Source organism: Rattus norvegicus, chromosome 1, assembly GCF_036323735.1.
Source record: "Rattus norvegicus strain BN/NHsdMcwi chromosome 1, GRCr8, whole genome shotgun sequence".
Lineage (NCBI taxonomy): Eukaryota > Metazoa > Chordata > Mammalia > Rodentia > Muridae > Rattus > Rattus norvegicus.
This window is the reverse complement of record NC_086019.1, coordinates 227,758,161-227,783,757: the sequence shown is the minus strand read 5'-3', so window position 1 is coordinate 227,783,757 and position 25,597 is coordinate 227,758,161. Positions and strand designations below refer to the sequence as shown.

General features: G+C 40.2%; 1 protein-coding gene across 3 annotated transcripts in view; it reads left to right on the top strand.

Annotated features, from left to right (window-relative positions):
* The window catches only part of Tmc1 (transmembrane channel-like 1), a 170,754-nt gene that overhangs the window by 88,777 nt on the left and 56,380 nt on the right, over positions 1-25,597 (top strand). For all 3 annotated transcript variants that reach the window (NM_001415991.1, XM_063268475.1, XM_039084312.2), the window contains 2 exons: positions 4,616-4,722; positions 7,292-7,390. In NM_001415991.1, coding sequence (NP_001402920.1) covers positions 4,616-4,722; positions 7,292-7,390 — 206 coding nt within the window. The remainder of the gene's footprint in view (positions 1-4,615; positions 4,723-7,291; positions 7,391-25,597) is intronic.

The following is a 25,597-nucleotide window of genomic DNA, read 5'->3' as shown; positions in this document are numbered from 1 at the left end:
AGGTCATTTACTTGTCTTTTTCCATTCAGAAATATGTGATAGGTCTCTCTCCCTCTTCCTCTCCCTCTTCTTCTCCCTCTCTCTCCCTCTCCCTTCCTGTGTGTGTGTGTGTGTGTGTGTGTGTGTGTGTGTGTGTGTGTTATTACCCATCTGTTCAAGAGAAAATTATGTATGATGACAGTCTACAAATTACATTCCTTAATAATAAATAACCAGAGGGAGAGGTGAAGCCTTAATCTTTAATTTAAAAGAAACACAAGAAAATTCATGACAAGAATATGCATGTACTTAATTTTCACTTTAATACACATGAAAGAGTTTTAACACATTTCTAATGTACTATAAAAGCAGCATTTATCAGCTGTGTTAAAAAGGAAAAGAATGGGCTATTTATGGGTGCAGACTAAGTTGTGAATTTAAATAGCCTTAGAAATTACTTACGTTCTTTCAGATGTGCATGCTCATTTCATTATTTTACACATTATATTTAAAAATAATTTAACTATAGATCGACTTGAGGAGATATCCCATCGTGATTAAAAGGGATCGAGAGTTGGAAACAAAGACTTGTAGGTGAGCACAGTGTGGTTTAGAAGCCTGGCTTATTACTTACCACTAGTGTGCCCGGTTCACAGGGAATTGTTCACTAGATGGGCTAGGACACTGATTCCTTGCTTTTCAATTGCAGTGAATCAATTCTGCTTCACTCAATTTCTCTGTTTCGATGTGTGTGTGTGTGTGTGTGTGTGTGTGTGTGTGTGTGTGTGTGTGTGTGTGTTGTGTGACAGGAAGACAGAGTCAGAGAGAAAATGAGAGATATAGAGACTAATAAGACAGCAACAGAGACAGAGACTCAGACTGTTGAAGGATGCAGTCACCATCATCATCATCATCGTGGTGGACAAGACTCTTTTTCCACTTGCACTCTTTCAGCTACACTGCATGAATGCCAGCAACTTCCAGTATTATATATAACATATATAATTGCTTTCTTTTTGTGTGTGTGTGACATCCTGGTCCTTGGATGTCACCAAGCGCCCCACTGTATCAGCTATAGTACCTCTCTCTTGTTATTTCACCTTTACCCACTATAGGGCAAACATGGATGGAATATGGCCTCTGGATCCCCCAGTCCCTCTGACTATGTTTGAGTCTTTTCTAAACTCATCCTCGTTTTGATGGAGTCTGTTTCACTGGAAGTTCATTGTCTTTATACTTAGGATTCTGTAAAGAGTTTGCTCTCAAATAAAAGTCGTGGAACTCCTTTCAAAGAACCCACATTTCAGTTTGGATGCTCTAGCCTTAGAAAAGATGTTTGGTCTTTAGTGTAGATATGTGGGTTGGAGGAGGGGATGCTTTCTCAAATATGCCTTTTGCTTTTGCATGTAAGCATTTTAAACTGTATTCCCGAGGAGTGCGTTTGCCTGTGGTTGTGTGTGAGGACTGAAAGTGAGGAGCACGGTGGTAGCCAGATGAGTGAAGCCGAGTAAGAACAAACAGGCTGAGAGGGTGAAAGGAAGGCAGGGTGCAAGGATGGAAGGACGGACAGATGGGGAGAAGGGAGAGAAAGTAATGAAATGGGAAGGAGGAAGCAAGGAGAAGAAAAGGAGAAAGAGAGGGAGGGAGGAAGGAAAGGAGGGAGGAAGAAGGGAGGGAGGAAGAAGAGGAGGGAGGAGGAAGGGCGATTCCACACTCCGTACTCAGCATCTTCATCAGGGCATCTCCCATGTGTTTGCACAGAAAGCTTTGCACCAGCTGCCCAGAGGCAGTCCCTTGTTCTCCTCCCGGACCAAGGACCGCTTCAATAAAACATGATCAGTAAGCCTGACTAGGAAGCCTCAGATGGTTGTTACCAGAGAACAGAGATAAGAGCTGTGCAATGCTGTGAAACCACTGGGAGCCAAGGAGATGATCAGATGTCCCTGGGGGGTCAGACCTGCTCTAGGGCTGTGCTGCCAGGCCAGTATAAGTGGCTGCAGTCCCTTGGCAGGGACAGGTCACAGATAACCGTTACCGTGTGCCACGAGTCCGAGTTCATTTTTAGATGTGAACACAAATTCTTAGGTGTCAAAGTCACCGATTTCATCCTATATGTCCACTTAGAAAGTGATCTCTTTTCAAGTTTCTTAAAACAAAACAAAACAAATCCAAACAAAACAAAACAAAAGACAAAATCAACAACAAACCCTGCTCCTGTATTGTGGTAATAAATGGAACAGTAACTGAAGAATAGCCCAAGCCTCCGAATGACAGGCATCACGGATGTGAAGTCAGCCTCACCCTCGCAAGCACAGGCTGGAATTTGCACTGTGGGAGCCTTCCCTTACCTGTAGGAAGGCTTCCATATTAGGAAAGTTTCAAAGCTAGAGGTCTAAAGATGAGCATTGGTCCCTACAGGGCATTTGCTCAATAAAATAGACCAAAGGGACTGGCACGGGGTTTCTGAGGCTGTATACTGACCTTCCTTAGACCGTGAAAGTAGTAATCCGTAAGACTGGGGTCTGAGACCTAGATGCCGAGCCTGAAGTGATCCCTGCAGGATCCGGGGCTTTTCTATAGCCTACCGCAACCGCATCTCATCCTCAGTTTGAGAGTTTCTTTTTCTTTTTAATTTTAAATTGTATGTGTGTAAGTAAGTGTTTTGCTTCGATGCATGCCTGTGCATTACATGTCTGCCTGGTGCCCCAGGGGGGCCAGAAGAGAGGGTTAGGTCTTCTGGAAATAGAGTTACAGATGGTTTGTGAGCCACCGTGTGGGTCCTGGGAATCGAATTTGGGTCCTTTTGAAGAGTAGCCGAGTAGCCAGTGTTCTTAACTACTGAGCCATCTCTCCAGTCTAGAATTCTTATTCTTTTCCCACTGATCTCAGCTTTAAGATGTTTTGTGCATTTGTGTTCTCCGTTAGTGAGAATTGGACAGATCTCTGCTTGTCCTCAGAGCAGGTGAGTTGACAAGAGTCTCGCCTGATGCTGTCTATTGTGGCTTCCAAAGCTCAAAGGTGATTTTGAAAAGGCATGCACCTGTCTGACCTCCAGCCCCACTACTTAGCACCTTCCCGCTATCTTTTATAACTTTTTAAAACAATTTCTACTGCTGTAGGACGCCCTACCCAGCATGGTTTAGCCTCCTGTCAACCGCATCTCCTGCAGATTCTCTCTTCCGTTAGACTCCAGTCTCATAGGCAGTATTTTGGTTGGGCTGTTAAAAGCCTGTGTCTGTCCCGGGATCCCTGATCTCATTCTTCACTCTGTTTCGGTGCCTCTTTTCTCAGCTGGGAACGTCGCTACCTTCGATTTCTGATCATCTTCTCTAACACCTTCCTATACAAACAGATCTAAAGAACCTCCTCTTGTCCGGCAGTGGTGGCCTCTATTCTTAGCACCCAGGAAGCAGAGTTTGAAGCCAGTCTGATCATAGAGAGAGTTCCAGTACAGCCAGGGCTACAAAAAGAAATCATGTCTTAGAAAAACAATTTAAAATTAAAACGAGAGAGGGGGGAGAGGGAGGGGGAGGGGGAGAGAGAGAAGTACAGGGGAAGAGGGAGGGAGGGAAGGAGGGAGGGAGAGAGGGAGAGAGGGAGGGAAGGAGGGAGGGAGAGAGGGAGAGAGGGAGAGAGGGAGAGAGGGAGAGAGGGAGAGAGGGAGAGAGGGAGAGAGGGAGAGAGGGAGAGAGGGAGAGAGGGAGAGAGGGAGGGAGGGATCTCTCATTCCCTTACTGTAGGACCTGTCTGGGTACACTTCTCACTCACACACCCATTGTAAAGTCTTCATATGTGTTTGGGTACATACAGTATATTTATAGTTCAATTCACTGAAACATCACTCCTTGGAGCAGCCACACCACCTATAATACTGCGTTCTATATTGATAAAAAATTCTGCCAGAAGGAACTTAGGCTGTGTGCTATGATGTTCAGCATCTGCACCACCTCCATAAAATGCAAGCAATTGGAGCCATCCACAAGGGGACAGTCAATGTGTTTATGAGAAGGACTTGATTAGTGTGTTTATCATTTGTCCAAGTAAAAGAGCACTGCAGTCACCGTGATTGTCCCCAACAGCAGGCTGGGCACCAGAGCTACTGCTTTCTGTGTGTCTACTCACTGAACTCATGGATGAAAGCACCTCATATAGGTGGTGCTTGGAGCTGCTAAACTGAAGGGAGTTCTCCCCTCGATGGACCCTGTAGGCACAGGTTGCAATTTACAGTGACATTCTGCATCCTTCTGCACCCTAGGAAGTGCTGAAATGTCTTCTGAGAGAAAGAAGAGCGACTGCCAATATAAGGTGGTCCAATGCACTTCCATTTTTAAAATTTTATTTTGTGTGTGTGTGTGTGTGTGTGTATTCCCCACATGCTCAGGGTGGGGAGCAGATGTGTGCAGGTTTCTGATTGGCCAGAAGAGGTTATTTGATTTCTTGGAGCTGGTGTTAAGGCTGGCATTAAGATTGTTTGGCATTTGGTGCTGGGAGTAGAGCAGGAAGTGTTCTTCATTGATGAACTATCTGTCCAATTCTAAGCATGATCACTTTGGAGAATCGCTAAGAGAAGGCTGGTTTTCAATGTTGCTGCTGTTGTTTTGACTTTCTTTTAGCTTTTTAATTTTCTTTGTAATAGGTCAGTTTGGTTCCTCAGTGGCCTCATACTTCCTGTTCCTGAGGTGGATGTATGGCGTCAACATGGTTCTCTTTATATTGACCTTCAGCCTCATCATGTTACCAGAGGTAAGCTCTGACTTCCAGTAAGGGATACTGAAAAATAGTCTTAAGTGATTTCTGTCGGCCCCACCCTCCTCCTCACTCCTCCATACCCCCCTTATTTCCCTACCCCCCTTGTTTACTCTTTCTTTCTCAAATAGAGTGACTGACTATGGTCATTTCTTCATAGATAGGATTTACAGCACGGGTAAGCTTCAAAATAGTACCTATAGCCAAAGGTACTATTTTCCAAGGGTATATGATCACTTATGGAATTACACATGACATAGAGTATTTATGTCTAAGTGTGTACTTTACATGGGAAAATTCCTGGCTTTGATCAGAATTGTATTGGTTCCTACCCCAATGCCAAGCATTATTGGTCAATGAGGAGATTTACTATAACCACTGGACTGTATTTACTCTGTCAAATTTGCTTTCCAAATTGTTCTTCACATAATTGAAAGTTCTAGTTTTTCTTAACTGGGGGAAACATAGCACTAGCCACATCTTCCTAAAATAGGTTTCTCTTGTCTCAAGTACATAGTTGATGTGATCAGAAGCCAGATAGGGTGTTAGGATCAAAGTCAGAGAAATAGAGGCTCAGACTGAGGAGTAAACACAACTCTGAGCAGATGTTGGGAAGAATGAGTGGAGGCCAAACCACAGGGACGTGTAAGCCTTACTCACATGAAGAAGCTTTGAAGTCTTTGGGCGCTTACCCTACAAAAGCTTGGTGGAAGTTTGTGTAACTTACAAAGAACCTGTTCTGGTACCCGTATTTTTTAAAACCAATTTGTTTAATAAAAGATTATTAATGGCCTGAACTGTATGTTTGAATGACACTATATCCATCCAGCTTAAAACTAGTCACGTCTACATTTGTAATAAGCTTCCTAGTTAGTACAATAATATTGCCTTCCTGCCCTAAAGAGACTGGCTTCCCACAGAACAAAAATATCTCCACACTCCACATGACACAGACTGGAGAGGAAATTTCCCATCCCCATTTGAAATACCCAAATTAGGTATTGGGTAATTCAGTGACAATTACTAAGTTATTTATTATTTGGGGTAATTTGGTCTGGCTCTAGGACCCACACCTCTTTTATCACCCAGATTTTGCATTTAGTCAGCTAGTTTTATAATTCCCATGAAAATTACGAGGAATATCTGAGTCTGGTTGGCTCAGATGACAGTGGGATCAAGTTACAAGTTTAAGGCAGTGTAGCCAAATGTGTGTGTGCCTCTCACCCATTCCAAAGGAAGCCAGATTTTATTCTTGCTTCTCTAAGGAAACAAGACTCTGCACTCCACCACTGCCCACTGCTGCTCCCCTTACCTCCTTAGCAGGTAGAGCCAGGAGTCTTTTACTCAAATGCTGTGTAAGCTCTATGTGAAAGAAGCGGAAGACTGTTGGTAAGTCCTTTGACTCTCCTTTGAGATTATGTAAAGCACAGCACACTGAGGGAGTGAGCTGGGAGCTTTCTGCCTTTGGATACCTGGTCACAGATACTATAGGACACCTTGTTTCCTGAGCAATTATTTCTTACTCCAGAACAGGAACAAAAGAGGTCGAGCTCCCTGTGCATTAGCAGAAAGACCAGCATCTCCCAACCACATGATCGTACTTCATAGCTGTTTTTTCCAGCATCCCACCTAGTGTTGTTCTGAGGTGTGTGACTTGTTGTCCCAGATTTACATGTGTCCTTTCAAGCCAGATACTTTCATTACCTTTGCTCTCTAGGCCTTTGGAGTGAAGCTGTGTGGGAAGAAAGTATTTCCTGTTCTGGTCAAAGGAAGAAAGAAAGCAGCTAAAGGGCTGTGGTGGGAGATCATGCCATTCGTGCAGCGGGAATCAGGAGCGGCTAATTTCTAGCCTTTGTCTGGTCAGCCTCTGCATTCAGGCTTCAAACTATGTCCACCAACTTCCTCAGAGAGAGGAAAGTTCATTTTGTCTGTGAAGCAGCTTATGGTTGCCAAGCTATGGGGGCTGGAGGAGGCCTTCTGGGTCCTTCCTTTGACACTATTCTTGCCCTATTCTTAGTTTACTGCTCTTGGTACTGTTCTCTCCTTAGCCCATAGCACAGATTCAGGGCAGAAACCCTGACCTGGAGATGGCACAGATACCTCTGTACTCAGGATGTGAGTGTTTGCACCCAGTGGATATCTTCTGATTAATTACATGGCTGGTTTTCCTGAGGCTTCAGTTCTTTTCATGAACCCTCTTTCAATATCCTCTCTTAAGGGGAATCTCTCTTATGAAACCGTGGGTAGTACCATTTGGAGGAACACTTTGGTACTTTTCAACTAAATATTGTTACTATCGTGGTAGGAGTGAACACGGGGCTTCTTAGCAAGCCTTCTGGGGACTGTGGTTGGCCCGCTTTGCTCTTCATTCAGTGAATTCAGAGTGTAGGGTCTTTATATCCTTTGTTCTTAATTCTGGACTTAGTGAATTCCCAGAAAATGAGACCCCACATGGAGACCCAAAGAGTCTGAATGAAAAACTTTCCAACGTGTTTTTTAAATAAAACCGTTTGTGATCACATGTGGGGCTCAGATTTGCTTTAACTGCTCTTTTTGCTTTTTCTAGTACCTCTGGGGTTTACCATATGGCAGCTTACCTAGGAAAACAGTCCCAAGAGCTGAAGAGGCATCTGCAGCAAACTTTGGTGTGCTGTACGACTTCAACGTAAGTTTCTCCACATAGAGTCTGTAGAGACCAGCTTTTTTTTTGTTGTTGTTGTTACCCAGAAACTCTATGCTCCTTTACATAGGGTTAGGGTTAGGGTTAGGGTCTTAAGAGATATCCCTACCTCCTGTTTATAAAAGACTGTATGTGTCAAAGTGTGTCTCTGTGTATGAATAAGGTTTACACACATGATAAATATGATTAAATAGGAATATTGAATATGGACGAAAGATGAGCTCAGATCCTAAAGATTCACGTCAAATTTTCTTCTTCCCTTGAATAAAGAACAAGGGAATTATTTTCAAATGTGCTCTTTGAAAAAATCTTATGGGATTTTTGGTAGACTCCATATTAACTCCTTCGCCAGCCTACACAAGAATACACGAATACTTAATAGTCACTACTAAATTAAAAAGAAACACTTATGTACTGAGAAATATCAAATTCTACAAAATACTGAAAAAAGCACTAATTCACTATAATATTAAAATAAATAGTATTTTACTATAGCACTAACAGTAGTCTTACTCAACACCATAGTTTGCTGTCCTTGTCAACTTAAAGAGGGAACCTGAACTAAGGAACTGCTTCTATCAGATTAGCCTATGAGCACGTCTTTAGGGCATTTTCTTCATTTATGACTTACGTGGGAAAGCCCAGCCTACTGTGCATGATGTGGTCTTGGTAGGTGGGCTTGCACTATTTATGAAAGGTAGCAAGCCAGGTAAAGCAAGCCAGCGTGGTCAGCGTTTCTTCATAAATTTCTACTGCTTTTTAGTTCCTGCCTTCAGGTTCCTGCCTTGTGTTCTGTCCTGGAATCCCATGAGGATGAACTATAACCTGTCAGTTCTCCCCAAGTTGGTTTTGATCAATATTTTATCACAGCAACAATAAGTGAGTTAGAACGTTTAATTATTGTGGCACAAACTTATTGTTGCCTATTGAAAAATCATTTTGGGGTATGATTCAAGCCTGTGATGATGTAATTCTATAATTTCTTTTTAAAATACTAACAAGATCAGAGATGGGCAGAGTTTAGGATATTGATAATTTAATCAATTTTCTGGAGAACTTCAAATGAGAATTAAATTTTGCATATTTGATGTGATAAAGATAAAGACCCCTCAGATTGCCTCTTTATAGTCAATATGTGTGCATTTACAGATATTTTGGTTTCTAAAATTTAAGCTTCTTAAGATGAGAAAATGACTGCTCTGTATTCTTTTCAGTTCCTAATATGGTCTTCATTAAACTGGTAGATGGCTCTCGTGAACCCTGCTTTCTGTCTTCGAAGTTTGACTGTTTCTAGTTTTTTTTTCAAATAGATGAATCAGATGACATCTAGTCTTATGAGTCTCACCGAATAGCAATCCTGAGTAAGGGAAAGATTTTTTTAGATTGATGTGATGAAAACCACAGAAATAAATTTATGTGATCAGTACCAGAAGACAGAATTTTTATGACAGAATTCTAGTCTCTAAGAAGATACAGCAAGCTATTGAGGAAGCATGAAGCACAGAATCAGTAGTAAGTTTTTCATTTTTGAGTCTTAAATCACCCTAGTTGGCTATGTCATTAAAGTCAACATTGACTCATTAAATATAAGCAGCATGCACTGGCCTCACAAAAATGAATGCAATGTGGCTCTTGGTCTATTGTACTTTTTAAAATAGAAGTAAGATAGATTTGCCATGACTAGGGGAAGAAGAAGGGGATGCAGTAGTGACAGGAGATAAAGCCAATCAGCCATGGGAGATTTCAGGTAAGCGGCCACTGGCCACTTCCCTGACTGGGCCTGAGGTAGCCGGGGAAGGTTTGGGAATGCCCAGCCTTTTGAAGAAGCCAAGGCATTTAAAAATAAGCCTGTGTGTGTGTGTGTGTGTGTGTGTGTGTGTGTGTGTGTGTGTGTGTGTGTGCGCACGCGCACATGTGAGTGTGTGTTTTATTTGTGAATCTAAAGACAGTTCCTGGGTGGTGACACTGCTTTGACTGTGGCACTTGTGTACCTGCCCAGGAATTATCATTGGGCTCTCCTAAACCTTCCGCTGCTATCTCAGGCCCAATCAGTAAAGTGACCTGTGGCCACATACCCAAAATATCACATGGCTGGTTTGCTTTACCACTGCTGCATTCCATTCTTCTTCTCCAGGTCATGGAGAATTGCTCTGTTTCCTCTGCGTCCTACTTGCACAACTCTTAAGTAATCCCTCCCTGTGCTCAGCCATTAGCCATAGGCATCCTTATTGATTGATCAAAAACTGACTGGGGACAAGGACCTTTAGCAACTGGTCATGCAGATTCCTGATTGAATCAAAGCATTAGAACCAATTTGCAACAGATAGGCAATATGATGGGCTGTAAACCATATTAGCAGAACGGTAACAAGAATAACAACAAGAAGAGGGGACTGAGGAGTCCTGTTCAGGTGTAGTGCTTACTTTTTTCTATTGCAGTGGCACTGAATTAAGTAACATATAAAAGAATTTAATTGGCCTTGTGATTCCGGAGGGCTATAGTTATGATGATGCAGTGAAGGCAGGAAAACAGGAAGCTGGAGAAGCAGCTAAGATTACACATCTTGATCCATGAGGAGGAAGCAGAAATAATGTCTTTTGGAACCTCAAAGCCCATTCTCATTGAAAGCTGCAAGAAAGCTGCACCTTCTAATCCTTCCTGAACAGCTCCACCATCTGAGGATCAAGCATTTAAACATAAGAGACTATGGGGGTCATTTTTGTTCAAGCCGCCATATGTGATTAATTCTACTGGAGAAGGACTGTGTTTCATAGAATAAAGTTTTTTTTTTTTAAGATTTAAAAAACATCATCTCACCTTGAGACCTTAAAATTTTCAGCTTTAATTGTGGTATGATTTATAGACCATTAAATTTACCTGGTGTAAGCATGTGACTTGATAACTTAAAGTAGATCTGTGCGACAGTAATCATAAATCATCCTTAAAACACTTCTAACACCTCCCATGGAGGTCTTTTGTGCCTGTTTGCAGTTCAGTCTTCACCTCCCAATCTCATACAAATATTGGATCTATTTTTTTCCTATGATTTTGTGTTTTCCAAAATTTTTTGTCGGAATAACTGCAGTCATATGGCATGTTATATATCTGGTCTGGTATTTTTCATTTATTATGTTTTAGGTTTACTTATGCTAAGCATACATCATAATTTATTGTACAGAAACACTTCATTGCATGCCTTTAATTTTCTTTGTTTATCTATTTGCGGGTGAATGATGAGTTTCTGCTATGTTTTGGTTATTCTGATACTGCTACTGTGAGTATTTACTGGAATGTTCTTTGTGGACACATGTTTTTGTTTCTTTGTGTAGTTAAGTCAGAGAAGAGTTACTGAGTAAGTGTGTGCCTACCATTTTAGCAAGCTACTGGTGTCCAGAGTGGTTGAACATTAAATGTTTCCACAGTAGGACATAAGGATTAATACTTAACAATTGACATTCTTACACATTTTGATTCTAGTATTCTCTATTGAAATTATAATAGCATTTTAAAATAATTTTAATTCACATTTTCTTATTACATATTAACAGCATATTTGCTTAGACCATGGAGTACAAAGAAATGTTTCAGTGTTTTAATATAGAATAAAATGATTAGATCAAGCTCATTAACCTATCATGGACCTCGAATATTTAATGATTTTTATGATGAGAACATTTACAATCTTAATTCTATTTAAGTGTGCAGTACTTGGTTATTTGCTGTTTTACAATAGAAATAAATATAGATATAAACTCATAAATGTTGCTTTTGTCCAAGTGAATCTTTTTATCCTTTAATTACCATTACTTGGCTCCTCCCTTCCCTATGCTCTGGTAGCTTCATTCCACTTCTTGTCTCTTTGTGTTTTGTTGATTAGATTGCACATAAGTGAGAACATGTGGCATTTGTCTATCTGTTTGGCTTAGAAAGCAAGGAGCAGTTAGGAAACAGAACAGCAGCACAAGGCTTATTATATCGGATGAGGCTGGATTTGTATTTCAGGCAGGGTAATGAGAGGTCTTTTACATTATAGTAACAAAAGAAATATGTGCAGCCAGACTCTAATGAGGATTCACTGAAGGATTCTGGGGAAATACAATTAGCAAATTGCTCATTGAATATTATTATTCTTACAGAGACATTAATATTGTTGCTTTATGAGACATTTAAGTTTTATGGGCCTTGAAGTCAGAGAGCCTTGGTCTGCTTTGTTTTCTTCAGAGATTTATTCTAACTTTGGTGGGGAAAGCATTTTACTAATATCAGGAATATTCTCTTTTTCCATTTGTGTTAGGAGAAAAATTCAGTCCATCCTAGTATAAACAGAAATAAGTATGTGTGTATGTGTGGTAACAGTTGTACAGATAACTATGTATAAATAATAAATACAGATTAATATATAACAGGGTAGTTCTAAAGGCAAAAAGCTTAACGACTAGAAAATAATTTATTTGTAATTAATCCTTATTCTAGGAAAGGTGACCTTTGCCACTCCTACTTTGCAGTTTGAGCAACTAAGGGCTCCTGGGCTTTGCAATTATTTTCCCTCAGTTCTTTAGGTTCTAAGTTTCAGGGCTGGGATTCTTACCAAAACTCTGAAGTCTAGAAATTGTTTCTATATGACCTGTCAGAGGCCCCTGAAGCAACTAGAATTTTAAGTTAGGAATTAAAAAAAATAGGAGAATTTCATACATGGGATTACTGTAGAAATTATCTGTCCCATGCCCAGCATTCTAAATATGAGGAAAAGTGAGATCAGGTTCTTTCACTGAGCAAACCCTAATCAGGTTTTCTACCCATGTGGTATGTGCCAGCAGCAACATTCCTGTCCTAATTTTCAGTAGAATTCTCATGGCTGTTTCCAGGAAATTGATTGGGTTTGTTCAATTTTGTGCCCACCCCAGAGGGAAGGAACGGAAGCAGTTTGATCCCATTTTTTACTTTGATTGTAAACTTGCACTTTCCAAATCAGCTCCTCAAATGGAAAGGCAGACTTCTCGCCTTTCTTGCCTGTCTTTGACTCAATCATCTGAACAGTAACTTTACAGAGGAATTCTCTCTGTACCACAAGAGAAGTCCAGAGTATGGTGATACTTCCTCAGGAAGACAAGGTGTAGTGACAATCCTGCAATTTTGGTTTCCTTAAGAAACACAAATATTATAAGAATATAGTTTCATTTTAATCCCAGGTGTGGGACATGGGGCTTCTTCAGATTGTCCACAGCAGCTGACTATGACTTGCCTTGGGCTCTGGTGAGGGAGTGATTTTGCCAGATGCAGGTAGATTCTGTGATTGTGTGATGTGTGATGCTTGGAATCCTGGGGTCTCTTCAGAGGGTATATAAATGCTCAGGCCCTGCGAGGTGGGGTTGGTGTGATTTGGTTATTGGTTATTGACAGTGGCAGTTTGTTAAGTAGTTGTGCTCAAAAAAAAAAAAAAAGACAACAAGAAATTAGATATCCTGACTGTGAAGATCATGCTTGTAGCAGGAAATAGTTTAACGATTACGTTGCCCTCTTTCCAACCTCCAACCTGGATTTTATTTAGGCATCTCTTTCTCTTCCTTTCTCTCTCTCTCTCTCTCTCTCTCTCTCTCATCTAGTGTTAGGGATTTGAAAGGGTAGAAGAAAAGGGTGTTGGAAGAACCCACAAAGTAGCCCATGGCTCAGGTTTAGATTAGAGATGACTGGTAGATAGACAGTTAGGACATGGCTTAGATCATTTCTTCCATGTCAGTTTAGCTAGGCCATTCTACCCAGACAAAGAAAGAAAGCCATTAAGTATACATTTACAGAACATTAAAAGCAGATGCAAGTATGACCTCTTGTGGTAGAAGAATCTACTAAATGAAAAGGGTCAGAAAACCTAGTAAATGAGTGGGACATTCTAAGTAGCTTCTAATTTACTAAACCTCATTTGGGAATCTTGAAACTCCAATTTCGGCTTAGCTCTGTCACTTGAAAGCATTTTCCTCAACTTATCAATGTCTCTAATTAGTAGTAGACAAGTATGTGACACATGTGACAATAACCATTTCATGATTCCTCGGAGTCACAGATTATCATCCATAGAGTAAGATAGTTTTGATCCTTTTATTGAGCACCAAATGATAGGTCTTATGGTTCAGGAGGGAAATCTATTTTATTAAAATTGCAAGAAATAGACTATCTAATATCTATATTAGAAACCAAATAGGCAGAAATATTATAACTAGAATTAGAAAAAATGAATTTAAGTCTGTGTTAATCATCATTCTGTCAGTAGAATTTATATAGAGATAATTTATATAGAGAAAAGGTTTACTTTGTTCATTGTTCTGGAGAGTGTTTCAAGGTCAGACAGACCTGTGGCTCTGGACATCTGGTTGTAGAAGAAACTACTCACCTCGTGCCTCAAACAAAAAAGAGAAAGAAGAGACAATACCCGTGAAGAATTTTCTTTGTTATCTTCAGAATAAGCAGGTCCCCTTAGAGACTTATCTCTCACCAGTATCAGTTTGAGAACCTTTAACACATGGGCTTTGGAGTGGGGGCAGTCATGATACAAATTACAGTAATTGTTTGCAAAGAGGATGTGTCTGTGGACAGGATACTTCTAGACTCAAGGATGATGTGGGGAAAGGGGAGCGGGTGGTGGTGGGGAGGAACCATAGGTTTAATACCCTAGTAAGGAGAAGGAAGAAAGGGCAAGATGGAATTTGGAAGGTGCTTAAGCTGACAACAGACACTGAGATCACAGCATTGAGGAAACATGCTTAGAATAAAAGAGAATACAGTCAGTTTTTCTGCTTGAGGGCATCTTGTAGAGTGTGGATGGGTAAACAATGAGTTGACTTTCCCTTGCATTTTCCACAGGTCACAAGGATGTGGAGTTAGAAGAAGGCTTTAAAAGGTCAGGAGAGAAGAGATAACTTAATCATAAAAATTAAATTTGACATTTAACATTACATTTTATTTTCATAACCAGCCTTCAAGATAGAAGCTATTAATATTTTTACAGTTGCCAAAGACAACACAGATGATTAAGGGATACACTGAAATTCTAACTGAAATCTGATGGACTTCCATGTTAAGTTGTATGTTTTACTTTAACATCGCATCTCAAGCCTAGTTCCGTCATATCCCCTCCATGAAGATTGTCCTCAAAGGACCTGGGCTTGCAGTAGCAGAAACACTCATAGATGAGGGTTTGGTTTCTTTTTTTTAACCAGTGTTAACAGCTCTTTTAAATAACCTTTCAGAGTAACTGTGTTTACTTTGGGATGCAGCTCATGTCGGTTTCTTCTTTGCTTATTGTATTGACCACACTCCAAGAGATTTTTGTGTCTTCCATATAGAATAATATATTCTCTATTTCAGTAGTTCAAATGTATCTTTATTTTCAGGGAGTAAGTTTTAAAAGGCAAATGGCTTCAGGATTCTTGAGAAATAGGCAACAAAACTATATAATACATGAGGGAGTATTTTGGAGGAAACAAAGCTAGACAAATAAAACATCCTTAAATAATGGGTGGATCTGACAGCTGCAAAGGAAGCAGAAGAGGAAAGACAGTTTGGGAGAATCTGTATTGCTCCACTGTCTTAGTTAGGGTTTCCATTGCTGTAACGAGACACCATGACCAAGGCAACTCTTATAAAGAAAAACATTTAATTGGGCTGGATTAGAGTTTCAGAGTTTAGTCCATTATCATGGTAGGAAGCATGTCAACATCCAGACATACCTCCACAGTGACATATTTTCCTCAACAAGGCCTCAATTACTCCAAAAAGGCCCCACCACTGAATAGTGCCACTCAAACACAGTCTTTGGGGCCATTCCTAGTCAAGCCACCATATCTACCATAACTCGGTTCTATTGTACATCCCCCATATGTTCAGTTAATGAGCTGGCATTATGCAATGTATGTGGCCTCAGTATGAAGCATTATGTTGTACTCTAGTGGATTCAAAGTGTGAAAGGTGGAGGCTGTCTCTGGAAGGAAATCTAAGCAGCATACCTCCACCCAAGGAGTCCATTTTCTTGGAAGTGACTTTATCTCCTTCAGTTTAGATCAGAGTGCTTAGCTTCTCCATCATTGAACTTCAACAGGTTTGAAATACAGACAGCATGAATGTTTTGGCATAGCCATTGTTTGAGCTTAGTCTAGGGCTAGGTCAGCAGACACTCATCTCCTACATAATTCTCCCTTGGTGACATGACTAAGCTTCTTGTGGAGAAAAACAAGCTTGTAAATTTTCATTTCTATAGAGATGTATGTTCCCTTAGCTATTCTATGACAGGAAGAGATGAGGATCCTCTCATCTGAGTATATGATGCTATTTTTGTAATCTGCATGGAGCAGGGTAGAATGTTGTCCAGGCACATGGCCACAGATTAGCAGTATCTGGGGGATGTTACTCCTTAGCTAACATATTTGCTTCATTTCTTCAATATTGAGTGCAATTTACCCAATAGATTCATAGAGGGTCATTAAAGGAAGAGACAATTTAACATCCCAGTTTACATTCCAAATTTTTCTATTAGTTCATTAGTTTCTTATCCTGCTACTCTAAAATTTTATTAAAAACTGTGTAACTCTTGAGAGAAATTCTTTAGTCTGCTTTTAGATTTCATGGTGTCCAAGACTTCTGGAATTGGGAATGTCATATCCTATCATGGCTTCCTTTGCTTTAGCAACAAATACAAGATTCTATCACTTCAGTCAAGCCACACCTGGCTAGACAAAAATGAGGCTTCCTGCAAATGGCTTGGAGGCTGGTCCTTGCTGTTCTTACATCAGGACAGCATGATTCTTTCTTTGTGTGTAATAATAGAAATGAGTCTCCTTTTGTGTCATTCTGCAAACATTCAATAAGCATTTGCCAGGTGATACGCATTAAGCAAAGGTGAGCAAAGCCCAACCAAACCTCTGCCTTCAGGAAAATTAAAATTTAGCAGACCAGTCAAATAACACCAAAACAACGTAACAACAGCCATACTAATTGCTCTGAAAGAGACATGTAGTATTTGGGATAACTGTACTGGGGAACCCATCATAGCTAAGGGAAAGAGGTGAATGGGAGTTAAAGTTACTTCTGAGACAATAACCCTTGAATTGCACTCTTTAGAGTCAGCATGATATCCTGACCTGAGAAAGGTGGGACATTCTAGTAAGTACAAGAGAACGAGTAACTATCTTGCAGTTGGGGAGATAAGAGAATGTGAAACCATGTGAGATCCTTTTGAATCCAGCATGTATTTTTTTCCCTTAAAGTAACTCAAAGTAGTTTAAGCAGGTTATTGGTGAGTTGTGAAATCATCAGGCTTATATTTGAAGAGGCCCAGGGACTGGCCAGATTAAAGATGGGTAAGCTGAATATGAGGAGAGTCCATTAGTATATTCTGAACAGTGAATTCACTTGACATGACTCACTGGTATTTAAACTCCAATATATTAGATTATAACTCCACATCCTACTAACTTTACAAATATAGAAGTCAGCCAACCAGCAAGACTCCTTAATATGATTTTTTTCAACCTCCAATGTGCATAACAAAGGAAAAGCACACTTGTATCTCTGTGTGTGTGTGTGTGTGCGCATTTGTGTGTGTGCATGCACACGTATGTATACATATGTGCATGCATGCGTGTGTATCTAGAGATCAAGCCCAGAGACTTATAAATCTTGTACATGTATAGGCAAAAGCTGTGTCACTAAACTTCTTCCCCAGCTGGTAGAAAGAAACTACACAGTAGTGTATCTTCCCAACAGTGAGATCCTCTCAAATTTTTTAGATGTGAGTTTTAGATGGTGTAGACAAATTATCTTTTTTGTAACTTTAGTGTCTCTCAGATACTTTTTAATGTTTTAATTCATGATTTGGAGCAAAAGATTATACTTGTCATGTTACTATGCTGAATGGTAACCTATGATTTATTAAAAATGAATAAGAGGAGAGCAGGCATCTAGACATGAATGATTTAGGTGGCAATCTAAAGATGCTTATTCTGACTAAGGGCTGCTAATGATCACTGAGAGCAATTTATTTATTGACTCAGCCATTGCCAAACAAATTGAGTAGGAGAAACCAGAGTGCCAAAGCAATGAACATCACAGGGATGCTACAGTCTTATTGGTCCTGAAAACCAAGTTGTTATGCAATGCTACATTTTCAAATGATCAGACCCATCTTTTGGGCATATTAAAGTACAATGCTGCTTCTTTATGGGTTCAATGTTCAGGTTTATTGGAATTTTATTATGTTTTGAGAGAAGTCTGTCAAAACTGCAGTTATTTCTTATCTGAGTTTTGAATAATTTGTTTGGAAAGGAGAGGCAGATAGTCACAAAAATCCCATGTTCAATGCTTATAGAGACCTAATCGAAGAACCAATTTGAGACATATAGTAAATGGTCTTACTAATATGGAAACATTAATTAGGCCAGTGGACCCTGAGGTGTGCTTATTCCTTAGAGAAGGGAATTACTTTTGGGCTGAACCAGTTCAGAAAATTTCAGTTTACCAAGCAGAAAAGCCATTGCACCTTTCCTAATTGGATTGAGAAGAGGAATAGAGAAGGGCTGTTAACTCACAGAGCCCAGCGCACCTGAAGATTCTGAGAGAATGTTTCTCTTTAAGAACTGGCTCTTGAGAAGTCAGCAAAGGCCGAAGCCCAGGAGGACAACTTCATTATGCTCGGAGACTGACTGTATCCAATAGATAGAAGATGGCGCAGAGGGGTCTTGAGCAGGGTGCAAACACATACAGAGATTTACCCAGCAAACACCCTTGTGACTATAGTTGCGAATGTGTGTGCACATGTACGTGTGTGTGTGAGAGACCTTAGAAAAATGTGTTTGTTTTTGTTAATGTCTGTACATTTGCCTGCTTCTCTGTGTATGCACCATGTGTGTACAGGTGCCCATGGAAGCCAGAGAAGGCACCAAGTTCCTTGGAACTGGAATTGCAGGTGGCTATGAGCTACCTGATATGGTTGTGAAGAACCAAAGTAAGGTTTCTGCAAGAGTAGCAAGTGCTCTTAAACACTAAGACATCTCTTTGACCCAAGACTGTGTTCGTGTGAGTGTTGGGGATTACAAGTCAAATTCTCATGCTTTCATAGCAGACACTTCAGGACTGAACCATTTCCTAGTCCCTAGAAGACGATGACCTTTAGTCTTGTGAGGAACCCTCAAACAGCAGCAGTTCAGAGAAGGGATCTCTCTGTATAATTGAAAAATGAGGCAGAAACTATAGGATTTAGCTAGTGACTGGATATAAGCTCTGGACAAAAATGGGACAACAATGTAAATTACCAGGTTTCCAGTAGAGGTAACATGGTGCCATTTTCCAAGAAAGGAAAAAGAAGCCAAATTGGGAAAGTGTTTGAAATGTGCTAATTCTCACCCGTGGACCATCAAGGTGGAGTGAGATAGGCCGTGGACACTGAGCTACGGGCTCATAGTGTTAGTTATAAGGAACAAAGTAGCTGGGATTGGTGTTCTAATCCTCTCACCACTTGAGAGGCCGAGGGAGGGGCAGGAAAATGCAAGTAGTTCTTACAAAATACATGAGTTATATATAATATAGTGCAATTAATGAAAGAAACGTTGTCATGGGATTCACATGCCCTCCAGTTGGACTCTTACTGCACAATACCTTTTTTTTTGTTTTTTTTATTTTTTTTATTATTATTATTTTTTTATTAACGAGTATTTCTTATATACATTTCAAGTGTTATTCCCTTTCCCGGTTTCCGGGCAAACATCCCTCTCCCCCCTCCCCTTCCTTATGGGTGTCCCCCTCCCAACCCTCCCCCCATTGCCGCCCTCCCCCCATAGTCTAGTTCACTGGGGGTTCAGTCTTAGCAGGACCCAGGGCTTCCCCTTCCACTGGTGCTCTTACTAGGATATTCATTGCTACCTATGAGGTCAGAGTCCAGGGTCAGTCCATGTATACTCTTTAGGTAGTGGCTTAGTCCCTGGAAGCTCTGGTTGCTTGACATTGTTGTACTTTTGGGGTCTCGAGCACCTTCAAGCTCTTCCAGTTCTTTCTCTGATTCCTTCAACGGGGGACCTATTCTCAGTTCAGTGGTTTGCTGCTGGCATTCGCCTCTGTATTTGCTGTATTCTGGCTGTGTCTCTCAGGAGCGATCTACATCCGGCTCCTGTCGGTCTGCACTTCTTTGCTTCATCCATCTTGTCCAATTGGGTGGCTGTATATGTATGGGCCACCTGTGGGGCAGGCTCTGAATGGGTGTTCCTTCAGTCTCTGTTTTAATCTTTGCCTCTCCCTTCCCAGCCAAGGGTATTCTTTTTCCTCATTTAAAGAAGGAGTGAAGCATTCACATTTTTTTTTTTTACTTGTTTATACATTTATACTTTATTTCTGCTTCTGCAGTGTCATATATATGCATTTATAGTAGATGATATACATCATAAATATACAACATATTCATATATTCATATATATAGATAATATATAACATAAGTACATATAATATAAATGTATATACTATAAGTAAATATATATTTATATCTCTTTTTTTTTTTTTTTTTTTATTAACTTGAGTATTTCTTATATACATTTCGAGTGTTATTCCCTTTCCCGGTTTCCGGGCAAACATCCCCCTCCCCCCTCCCCTTCCTTATGGGTGTTCCCCTCCCAACCCTCCCCCCATTGCCGCCCTCCCCCCATAGACTAGTTCACTGTGGGTTCAGTCTTAGCAGGACCCAGGGCTTCCCCTTCCACTGGTGCTCTTACTAGGATATTCATTGCTACCTATGGGGTCAGAGTCCAGGGTCAGTCCATGTATAGTCTTTAGGTAGTGGCTTAGTCCCTGGAAGCTCTGGTTGCTTGGCATTGTTGTACTTTTGGGGTCTCGAGCCCCTTCAAGCTCTTCCAGTTCTTTCTCTGATTCCTTCAATAGGGGACCTATTCTCAGTTCAGTGGTTTGCTGCTGGCATTCGCCTCTATATTTGCTGTATTCTGGCTGTGTCTCTCAGGAGCGATCTACATCCGGCTCCTGTCGGTCTGCACTTCTTTGCTTCATCCATCTTGTCTAATTGGGTGGCTGTATATGTATGGGTCACATGTGGGGCAGGCTCTGAATGGGTGTTCCTTCAGTCTCTGTTTTAATCTTTGCCTCTCCCTTCCCTGCCAAGGGTATTCTTTTTCCTCATTTAAAGAAGGAGTGAAGCATTCACATTTTGATCATCCGTCTTGAGTTTCGTTTGTTCTAGGGATCTAGGGTAATTCAAGCATTTGGGCTAATAGCCACTTATCAATGAGTGCATACCATGTATGTCTTTCTGTGATTGGGTTAGCTCACTCAGGATGATATTTTCCAGTTCCAACCATTTGCCTACGAATTTCATAAACTCGTTGTTTTTGATAGCTGAGTAATATTCCACTGTGTAGATGTACCACATTTTCTGTATCCATTCCTCTGTTGAAGGGCATCTGGGTTCTTTCCAGCTTCTGGCTATTATAAATAAGGCTGCGATGAACATAGTGGAGCACGTGTCTCTTTTATATGTTGAGGCATCTTTTGGGTATATGCCCAAGAGAGGTATAGCTGGATCCTCAGGCAGTTCAATGTCCAATTTTCTGAGGAACCTCCAGACTGATTTCCAGAATGGTTTTATCAGTCTGCAATCCCACCAACAATGGAGGAGTGTTCCTCTTTCTCCACATCCTCGCCAGCATCTGCTGTCACCTGAGTTTTTGATCTTAGCCATTCTCACTGGTGTGAGGTGAAATCTCAGGGTTGTTTTGATTTGCATTTCCCTTATGACTAAAGATGTTGAACATTTCTTTAGGTGTTTCTCAGTCATTCGGCACTCCTCAGCTGTGAATTCTTTGTTTAGCTCTGAACCCCATTTTTTAATAGGGTTATTTGTTTCCCTGCGGTCTAACTTCTTGAGTTCTTTGTATATTTTGGATATAAGGCCTCTATCTGTTGTAGGATTGGTAAAGATCTTTTCCCAATCTGTTGGTTGCCGTTTTGTCCTAACCACCGTGTCCTTTGCCTTACAGAAGCTTTGCAGTTTTATGAGATCCCATTTGTCGATTCTTGATCTTAGAGCATAAGCCATTGGTGTTTTGTTCAGGAAATTTTTTCCAGTGCCCATGTGTTCCAGATGCTTCCCTAGTTTTTCTTCTATTAGTTTGAGTGTGTCTGGTTTGATGTGGAGGTCCTTGATCCACTTGGACTTAAGCTTTGTACAGGGTGATAAGCATGGATCGATCTGCATTCTTCTACATGTTGCCCTCCAGTTGAACCAGCACCATTTGCTGAAAATGCTATCTTTTTTCCATTGGATGGTTTTGGCTCCTTTGTCAAAAATCAAGTGACCATAGGTGTGTGGGTTCATTTCTGGGTCTTCAATTCTATTCCATTGGTCTATCTGTCTGTCTCTGTACCAATACCATGCAGTTTTTATCACTATTGCTCTGTAATACTGCTTGAGTTCAGGGATAGTGATTCCCCCTGAAGTCCTTTTATTGTTGAGGAGAGCTTTAGCTATCCTGGGTTTTTTGTTATTCCAGATGAATTTGCAAATTGTTCTGTCTAACTCTTTGAAGAATTGGATTGGTATTTTGATGGGGATTGCATTGAATCTGTAGATTGCTTTTGGTAAAATGGCCATTTTTACTATATTAATCCTGCCAATCCATGAGCATGGGAGATCTTTCCATCTTCTGAGGTCTTCTTCAATTTCTTTCCTCAGTGTCTTGAAGTTCTTATTGTACAGATCTTTTACTTGCTTGGTTAAAGTCACACCGAGGTACTTTATATTATTTGGGTCTATTATGAAGGGTGTCGTTTCCCTAATTTCTTTCTCGGCTTGTTTCTCTTTTGTATAGAGGAAGGCAACTGATTTATTTGAGTTAATTTTATACCCAGCCACTTTGCTGAAGTTGTTTATCAGCTTTAGTAGTTCTCTGGTGGAACTTTTGGGATCACTTAAATATACTATCATGTCATCTGCAAATAGTGATATTTTGACCTCTTCTTTTCCGATCTGTATCCCCTTGATCTCCTTTTGTTGTCTGATTGCTCTGGCTAGAACTTCAAGAACTATATTGAATAAGTAGGGAGAGAGTGGGCAGCCTTGTCTAGTCCCTGATTTTAGTGGGATTGCTTCAAGTTTCTCTCCATTTAGTTTAATGTTAGCAACTGGTTTGCTGTATATGGCTTTTACTATGTTTAGGTATGGGCCTTGAATTCCTATTCTTTCCAGGACTTTTATCATGAAGGGGTGTTGAATTTTGTCAAATGCTTTCTCAGCATCTAATGAAATGATCATGTGGTTCTGTTCTTTCAGTTTGTTTATATAATGGATCACGTTGATGGTTTTCCGTATATTAAACCATCCCTGCATGCCTGGGATGAAGCCTACTTGATCATGGTGGATGATTGTTTTGATGTGCTCTTGAATTCGGTTTGCCAGAATTTTATTGAGTATTTTTGCGTCGATATTCATAAGGGAAATTGGTCTGAAGTTCTCTTTCTTTGTTGTGTCTTTGTGTGGTTTAGGTATAAGAGTAATTGTGGCTTCATAGAAGGAATTCGGTAGTGCTCCATCTGTTTCAATTTTGTGGAATAGTTTGGACAATATTGGTATGAGGTCTTCTATGAAGGTTTGATAGAATTCTGCACTAAACCCGTCTGGACCTGGGCTCTTTTTGGTTGGGAGACCTTTAATGACTGCTTCTATTTCCTTAGGAGTTATGGGGTTGTTTAACTGGTTTATCTGTTCCTGATTTAACCTCGATACCTGGTATCTGTCTAGGAAATTGTCCATTTCCTGAAGATTTTCAAGTTTTGTTGAATATAGGTTTTTATAGTAAGATCTGATGATTTTTTGAATTTCCTCTGAATCTGTAGTTATGTCTCCCTTTTCATTTCTGATTTTGTTAATTTGGACGCATTCTCTGTGTCCTCTCGTTAGTCTGGCTAAGGGTTTATCTATCTTGTTGATTTTCTCAAAGAACCAACTTTTGGTTCTGTTGATTCTTTCTATGGTCCTTTTTGTTTCTACTTGGTTGATTTCAGCTCTGAGTTTGATTATTTCCTGCCTTCTACTCCTCCTGGGTGTATTTGCTTCTTTTTGTTCTAGAGCTTTTAGGTGTGCTGTCAAGCTGCTGCCATATGCTCTTTCCTGTTTCTTTCTGCAGGCACTCAGCGCTATGAGTTTTCCTCTTAGCACAGCTTTCATTGTGTCCCATAAGTTTGGGTATGTTGTATCTTCATTTTCATTAAATTCTAAAAAGTTTTTAATTTCTTTCTTTATTTCTTCCTTGACCAGGTTATCATTGAGTAGAGCATTGTTCAATTTCCACGTATATGTGGGCATTCTTCCCTTATTGTTATTGAAGACCAGTTTTAGGCCGTGGTGGTCCAATAGCACGCATGGGATTAATTCTATCTTTCTGTACCTGTTGAGGCCCGTTTTTTGACCAATTATATGGTCAATTTTGGAGAAAGTACCATGAGGAGCTGAGAAGAAGGTATATCCTTTTGCTTTAGGATAGAATGTTCTATAAATATCCGTTAAGTCCATTTGACTCATGACTTCTCTTAGTCTGTCGACATCACTGTTTAATTTCTGTTTCCATGATCTGTCCATTGATGAGAGTGGTGTGTTGAAATCTCCCACTATTATTGTGTGAGGTGCAATGTATGCTTTGAGCTTTAGTAAGGTTTCTTTTACGTATGTAGGTGCCCTTGTATTTGGGGCATAGATATTTAGGATTGAGAGTTCATCTTGGTGGATTTTTCCTTTGATGAATATGAAGTGTCCTTCCTTATCTTTTTTGATGACTTTTAGTTGGAAATTGATTTTATTTGATATTAGAATGGCTACTCCAGCTTGCTTCTTCTGACCATTTGCTTGGAAAGTTGTTTTCCAGCCTTTCACTCTGAGGTAGTGTCTGTCTTTGTCTCTGAGGTGTGTTTCCTGTAGGCAGCAGAATGCAGGGTCCTCGTTGTGTATCCAGTTTGTTAATCTATGTCTTTTTATTGGGGAGTTGAGGCCATTGATATTGAGAGATATTGAGGAATAGCGATTATTGCTTCCCGTTATATTCATATTTGGATGTGAGGTTATGTTTGTGTGCTTTCATTCTCTTTGTTTTGTTGCCAAGACGATTAGTTTCTTGCTTCTTCTAGGGTATAGCTTGCCTCCTTATGTTGGGCTTTACCATTTATTATCCTTTGTAGTGCTGGATTTGTGGAAAGATATTGTGTAAATTTGGTTTTGTCATGGAATATCTTGGTTTCTCCATCAATGTTAATTGAGAGTTTTGCTGGATACAGTAACCTGGGCTGGCATTTGTGTTCTCTTAGGGTCTGTATGACATCAGTCCAGGATCTTCTGGCCTTCATAGTTTCTGGCGAGAAGTCTGGTGTGATTCTGATAGGTCTGCCTTTATATGTTACTTGACCTTTTTCCCTTACTGCTTTTAATATTCTTTCTTTATTTTGTGCGTTTGGTGTTTTGACAATTATGTGACGGGAGGTGTTTCTTTTCTGGTCCAATCTATTTGGAGTTCTGTAGGCTTCTTGTATGTCTATGGGTATCTCTTTTTTTAGGTTAGGGAAGTTTTCTTCTATGATTTTGTTGAAGATATTTACTGGTCCTTTGAGCTGGGAGTCTTCACTCTCTTCTATACCTATTATCCTTAGGTTTGATCTTCTCATTGAGTCCTGGATTTCCTGTATGTTTTGGACCAGTAGCTTTTTCCGCTTTACATTATCTTTGACAGTTGAGTCAATGATTTCTATGGAATCTTCTGCTCCTGAGATTCTCTCTTCCATCTCTTGTATTCTGTTGGTGAAGCTTGTATCTACAGCTCCTTGTCTCTTCTTTTGGTTTTCTATATCCAGGTTTGTTTCCATGTGTTCTTTCTTGATTGCTTCTATTTCCATTTTTAATTCCTTCAACTGTTTGATTGTGTTTTCCTGGAATTCTTTCAGGGATTTTTGTGTCTCCTCTCTATGGGCTTCTACTTGTTTATTTATGTTTTCCTGGAATTCTTTCAGGGATTTTTGTGTCTCCTCTCTATGGGCTTCTACTTGTTTATTTATGTTTTCCTGGAATTCTTTCAGGGATTTTTGAGATTCTTTCAGGCATTTTTGCGATTCCTCTGTGTAGGCTTCTATTTGTTCTCTAAGGGAGTTCTTCACGTCTTTCTTGAAGTCCT